Source organism: Wasmannia auropunctata, unplaced genomic scaffold, assembly GCF_000956235.1.
Source record: "Wasmannia auropunctata unplaced genomic scaffold, wasmannia.A_1.0 LD336000.1, whole genome shotgun sequence".
NCBI lineage: Eukaryota > Metazoa > Arthropoda > Insecta > Hymenoptera > Formicidae > Wasmannia > Wasmannia auropunctata.
In genome coordinates this window covers 2739521-2746208 of record NW_012026890.1, presented here as the reverse complement: position 1 = coordinate 2746208, position 6688 = coordinate 2739521, and the positions used below count along the sequence as shown (strand labels likewise).

At 32.9% G+C, this 6688-nt stretch overlaps 2 protein-coding genes across 4 annotated transcripts in view; one reads left to right on the top strand and one right to left on the bottom strand.

Moving 5' to 3' along the window:
- LOC105453353 (carboxypeptidase B-like) overlaps positions 1–2869 on the top strand; it is an 8514-nt gene extending 5645 nt beyond the window's left edge. For all 3 annotated transcript variants that reach the window (XM_011695230.1, XM_011695232.1, XM_011695231.1), the window contains exons 4-6: positions 960–1093; positions 1216–1614; positions 2206–2869. In XM_011695230.1, coding sequence (XP_011693532.1) covers positions 960–1093; positions 1216–1614; positions 2206–2571 — 899 coding nt within the window. In that variant the 3' untranslated portion in view covers positions 2572–2869. The remainder of the gene's footprint in view (positions 1–959; positions 1094–1215; positions 1615–2205) is intronic.
- A 2459-nt stretch (positions 2870–5328) lies between these two features.
- The window catches only part of LOC105453434 (transmembrane protease serine 9-like), an 11354-nt gene continuing 9994 nt past the window's right edge, over positions 5329–6688 (bottom strand). The window contains exons 7-9 of the mRNA XM_011695394.1: positions 6516–6684; positions 5684–5990; positions 5329–5586 (exon numbers count right to left, since the gene is read on the bottom strand). Of these exons, the coding sequence (XP_011693696.1) occupies positions 5422–5586; positions 5684–5990; positions 6516–6684 (641 nt within the window). The 3' untranslated portion in view covers positions 5329–5421. The remainder of the gene's footprint in view (positions 5587–5683; positions 5991–6515; positions 6685–6688) is intronic.

Sequence of the window (6688 nt, the reverse complement as noted above, 5' to 3'; positions counted from 1 at the left end):
AATGTTACTTTTGTCCCCGGTCTACCCTACATTTTATTATTATTTATACACGTTATCATCCAAAAAGTGTGCCGTTTTGTGTAATGTGTGTGTGCTGTGTGAAAGATAATGTAAAAATCGTAGATGAGACTACATACATTCTAAAAGAAGAAATTAGTATCATAATTAATTATTTCAAATTATTATCCGATTTTGTTTATTTTCAAGAGGAAACAGTTGGAAATAAATTGAGGTTATCGGCCTCGCGTGAATCCCACTTGGTAACCCGGTTTCGCTTCAATGCTGATTAACATTAACAGTTATACTTTACTTGTAAGGCGTGTGTAAAACACACGCGCGCAGTCTTCGCACGTCCCGCGGCGTTTCGACGTTTTCCGCGGTCGTTTGCATAGTCGGTCGATCTGCTCTCGATGCCGTTATCCAGGGCGGACACTCGACGAGGTTTGGCTTTCGATTCGCGCGAGAAATTGCTATACGTATTGCAAACAATATATTTTATTTCGGAACGTCGGAGAGTCGAATCGTTGTAGCACACTGGTTAAGCTGCGGGAATAAATATGAGCATTTGGGGATTTATTACAATTATGGGCGCATCGCTTCCGGGCTCACCGAGTTTTCAGTAATTTTTTAGCTCGTTACGCTTGGTGGCAGGGAGTCAGAAGTAGTTATCCACGTCCTCGTCCTCTTCGTTATCCTGCTAGTGTACATGGTGGGGGTGGTCGTTGGCGTTTTCGGGGTGAGCTTTCTCAGACGCGTCCTAATTCGCTTCGTCGATTCAGAATGATTGTATTAGATGTACACAAATGTAAGGCGAAATATTATATCTTATGAGATGATAATTAAAAGAAATACTCGCTTTCTGTATTGTACCGACCTGAATCTACGAAGCGATTGTTATAAAGACGCACGAGGGCATGGACCGTGCAATCTCTCAATAATCTTTAAGGTATATCCGTTAGGTCATCGGATGGAATGGTCCAGCTACCATGGCTTAGATGACATCAACAACTATCTTGATTATCTCGTGACCACTTATCCCGATGTCTGTTCCGTTCAAACGATCGGTCAGTCTGTCGAAGGTCGGCCACTCAAGGTATCATCCACATCTAATTTATCAAATTATTGATAAAAAAGAAAAGAAAATTATTTATTCAACATAATTGTTTCGATAAGACCGATAAAAAATTCGAATGTTTTTCTTGTAAATGTTAAAAGCTCCTGAGAATCAGTAACGGTTATAAAAACGCACCTGCGATATGGATCGATGGCGGAATTCATGCCAGGGAATGGATTTCACCAGCATCTGTGACATATATTATTGACTATCTTGTTGAAAACAGCGAAAATCTAAAATTGGACTTCTACATTTTACCAGTTGTAAATCCGGATGGATATCAATATTCTATTGACCATGATCGTTTATGGAGAAAGAATAGAAGGAAAGCCGGCAGATGCGTAGGTACTGATTTAAACAGGAACTTTGGATATCGCTGGGGTGGAAAGGGGACTAGCAAGAATATGTGTCATGAAACGTACCCAGGTAGTAAAGCATTCTCCGAGCCAGAAACTAGTGCCATCAGCAACTTCTTTTTGGCGAGTTCAGCAAATTTCAAGGTCAGTTAAAATATTTTGCATAAAAATTGATTTTTATTTAATTTGCATTGCCGTATTCGTGATAGTTTTGAAAAATACATTAAATTTATAATCTACCAAGAATTATTCTTTAATTAACATTTTGAACATAATAATTAATAGATTTTTGCAAATTGTGTAGTTTAAATAATATTGAATATATTATGTTATTGTACATTAGTATATTAGATTATGTTACATGTTTAAAGTTTTTTAAAATAAATCTTTTTTATTTATATTTTTCTCTTTTTTATGTCTGCTTTTGAGGCTCATTTTGTCAGACGATCATTTTTGCTTATCTTATGAAAATTCTTAACAGTATTATAAAGCTTATATAACGGTATTATCTACTATATTATCTGATAGAAGACATTTTCTAATTTGTGTTATTTTTAGCTTTTGAGAAATATAATTAAAAAAACAAAATGATATGATGATATCGGAGACTTTCCTCTATTTTAATATAATCCTATTGTATTAATTAATCCATAAACAATCTAATCTCATAAATTAACTCTAAATTTTGTAGTATATCACACTGTAAAAACTAACTTTATTATTTTTCTCCTGCAGGCGTATATAAGCTTCCATAGTTATGGACAATACATTTTGTACCCTTGGGGATATGACCAACGTTTACCGCCTGATTATCTCGATCTTGATAATGTTGGTCGTGAAGCAGCTGAAGCAATGAAGCAGACAACAAATGATAAAACCGTGTATACCGTCGGAAATTCCGCAATCACGTTGTACCCAGCTGCTGGCGGTTCTGATGACTGGGCTAAGGCTGTTCTCAAGATCAAGTATGCATACACCGTCGAACTGCGAGACACTGGTAGATACGGCTTCATGCTTCCTTCTCGTTACATTACTTCTACGGCCAAGGAAGCGCTTGCTTTCGTAAATACACTTACGAAAACAATTCTTAACGAGGGTTAATTATGTAATAACATTTACGTTATCCAGACGTCGTAAACGGATTGCCAAATATATTTATAAAATGTATTTGATTGGAGAAGTTTGACTAAGGTAGTGAGTCTTCTGATCAGCTGACTTCCTGCCGTATTTTATATACTGTATGAAAACCTAAAGGAATTCTTATGACATTCAGATCGCATGTTCAGGACTACTGTTTTATAACATAAAGATATCTAAAGTTTTACAATATAAGGATACTGTATGAATGTATCCTTTTATAATAGCAAAACTTCAGTTAATACGATATATCAAAAAATCTGAAAATAATTCTTCACACAATGCAACAGTTTGGCATCTACTACATTTAAATTTATCTGCTAAAAGATATAATTATATTTTAGAGATATATTTAGTTAATTTATTTTGCATGTTATTGAATACTGAATATTCTGTAAAGATTGTCTCTTCGTACAATTTTTATAATTGTTAATTTCCACAATGTGTAAATTTATATTACCCGTTTCGCATTATTATTGTTAATTATTGGATACCAGAACGGTTTTTATTTTATGCATATTAACATTTGATTATTTAGAATGTATTATATTAAATGTATGTAGCGAGTGCCACTGAGATATATATGTATATTTAAGGTAATAACGTTTATGACTGTTATCTGTTGAAAAATAAAAACACGAATAGCAATACTTTTTGTCCACAAGTCTTCTTCAGTCAATCACATTACTGCTTAGTTTTATGTAAGATCGAAATAAGAAAACATTATTGTTCATTTATTCGGCATGTTTATTTTACGTTCGATTTAATAGATAATAATTCGTTATTCAGTATGCATTGATGCGTTGTAAATATTGCCGTTATTAATGATTATCGCTTTTCTGCGTAATCCAATTGTTGAATTTGAATACTTTGATGTATACGTATATGACGCGCGATTATACTGTCGTATAATACTCCCAAATAAAATTTCAGTAAGCATCTTTTCGTCCGTTACACGAGATTAAGGGACTATCGAAATAATCGTAAAAGTATGTTAAAAATTCAATGCACTAAATTGGTACATTAATAGACGGGAAAACTACTGTCAATTACTGAATTTATTGAACTTCTGGTACTTACGCTGCGTGCAGAAAATTCATCGTATAATGGCCTAGTGCAGACATTGGTTTCACGAACATAAACGAGAAAATCCTGTCAGATGTTTGACGAATTCGTGCAGGCAAGTAGCGCAACCGATATATTTTATCTTGACATATTGAAATTTATTTGGCATTTCTTTAAACAAGATGATCCATCCACAAAGCCTCTCTGCTCGTTCACTTTCTAGCGGTGGTTCCTTTGACAAGCTTAAACAGACCATTGTTATATTAGCCAGCCATTAATTAATAAAAATTAGAAACTATATATTGTGATATAATTAATATAGAATTACATATTTATTAATTACAAACTTTTATAAACAAAATTTTGTGTTAATACTAAAAAATTATAGTATTATTGAAAGTATAATAAAATAATCTACACAGGGATAAAAACGTATAATATTATGCGTGCAGCATAACAAAACTCAAGATTTAATTTGTATGCGTTATCTAAGATATAGTTTTTCTAATCGTAAATATCGCAAGTGATAATCGCGATATCAATATCAATGCTGCATTATTGTTATAGTAGTTTTGATTATTGCATTAATTTTACAAATAGTTAAAACTGCTGATTATTGATGCAAAAACTATCGCGTAAATTGTTTATATAAATACATATAATTCCAAGTTAATTACAAATAAAACATTGATTAAATATTAAGTGATATTAATTTGAAGAAAAAGAAATAATTGAATAGTTGAACTTATCAACATTTTACTTACCCTTGCATTGATAGCTTTCATCATTTGGACAGTCTGTTCAGTGTCCTCCAAGTCAAATACTATAAGCTTTTCAGATTTGAGGCGAAAAAGATTTAAAGAAGGAATTGCCTCTGAACGCAATACCCTATTATTATAATTTACCGTTTGTTGAAGATAAATCTGCTGGAGTGTGCAGAGAGCATTTGAAAAGAAATTATGAACGGGCTATAAGCCATGACCGCAAAAGGCACTCTCAAATTTATTTTTATAAGAAAATACATTCACGACAGAAAAAATTGATGATAACACATCAAAGATAATAAAAGCTTTGTAAATAAAATTTTAAAAATTAGTAATAATATAATAAAAATTTAAAAACCCTTGCTACCAGCTTTACGATACACAAAATAATAATTTATTTACACACTCTGACAAATTTAACTTTTTTTCTAAGCCACACATGAAACAAAGTAATTTTTACACATTTTTTGTCGCCGAATGATTTGTTGATGAATCCGTAAATGAATTATTGCTCTATCACATCACATTTTTGAGAAACTTAAACTTGAAAGTGCTGAAAATGGCATTTTTAGATATTTTTAAGCTAAAGTAATCTCAAAAACGTGATATGCTAAAGCAGTCAAAGTACTCATTCACGAATTTGTTTTCAGCGACAAAAAATCTATAAAAGCATATATTTTACCTATTGTAAAATCATCTATTGTATTGGCTGCTTTATACAAGACAATTACAATGAAAAGAAGGAAACTTAAATCCGTAGATATAAATATAACTTTTTGTGGATCACATATGCCACACACAAATAGCAATAATATGCCATGAGTGTTGGCTTCATTCAATCAAATTACTTCTTAATTTTTACTTTATGTAGGATAGGAATAAGAAAAACGAGTATTTATGCTTTATATTTATTTTAAGTTCATTTGAATAATATGTAATAATTCGTTATTCAATACGCGTTGATACGCCGTAAACATTGCCGTCTCTAATAACTACCGGTTTTCTGCTCAATCCAACTATTGAATTTGGATACCCTGGTGTACACGGATGGCGCGCCTGCAGTGCCACATGGAATAATACCCCAAGATACAATTCCAGTGAGCACCGCCTTTTGTCCGTTACGCGAGATTAGTGGGCCACCGGAATCACCCTAAAAGTATATTAAAGATTTGATATATTAAATCGCCGCACTAACAGGCGGTAACAAAGCCACTATTAACTGAATTTACTAAATGTCTGAGACTTACGCTGCACGCGGAGATTTGGTCGTACAATGGCCCGGTGCAAACATTGGTTTCATGAACGGGCGAAGATCCCGTCAGGTCTTCGACAGCATCGTGGCAAGTCTTGCGATCGACGTACTCCATCTTAACATGTTGAAGTTTGTCTGGCATTTTCGGAAGTCTGGTAGTCGAGGTGGAGCCCCATCCACAAAGCCAAGCCTCTCCCGTTGGATCACTCTCTGGCTCTGCTAATTCGATGGCTTGTACTTCATTCGACAACTTCAATGGAGATGCAAGCTTAAGCAGAGCAATGTCATATGGGCCGACATCACTAAAAATTTAAAAAAACATATGGTATAAATATAAAATTATATATTTATTAATTGCAGATCTTTAAATATAATTATATTTAAATTAAAACTTAAAAATTGTATTATTGGTGGAAAAATGATAATAATCTATACAGAGTCAATAAAAATATAGTGTGCAACATCTATAAAAAATCTTTTTTATCTCTAAAATTTTGATCTTAAAAATCTCTATTTATCTATCTAATTTAATTCATTCTTCATTACTTATCTAAGATACAGTTTTTCTAATCATAAGTATGAAGTCGTAACCGCGATATCAATGCTACGTCATTGATATTAGTTTAGATTATCGCGTATATTCCACAAACAGAACTGCTGATTATTGATTCAAAAATTTTTACGTTTTAAATTATTTATATGTACAATTACAAGTTAATTATAAATATAACATTAATTACAATATATATTAAACAATATTAATGTGAGTAAGACCTGAATAGGAAATTGAATTGCTTGTACTAATTGCTTTTCAACATTTTCCTTACCCTCCGTAATTTTCATGTATGATTCCTTCCACCACTTGGACTGTCTGTTCGGTGTCCTCGTTACGTCGAATATCGTGTTTTCCAGCCTTAACACGAAGAAGGTTTATAGAAGGAACTGCTTGGACACAGTGCCCGGCTGTTACGATCCAATTTTCGTTTAAGATAGATCCGGC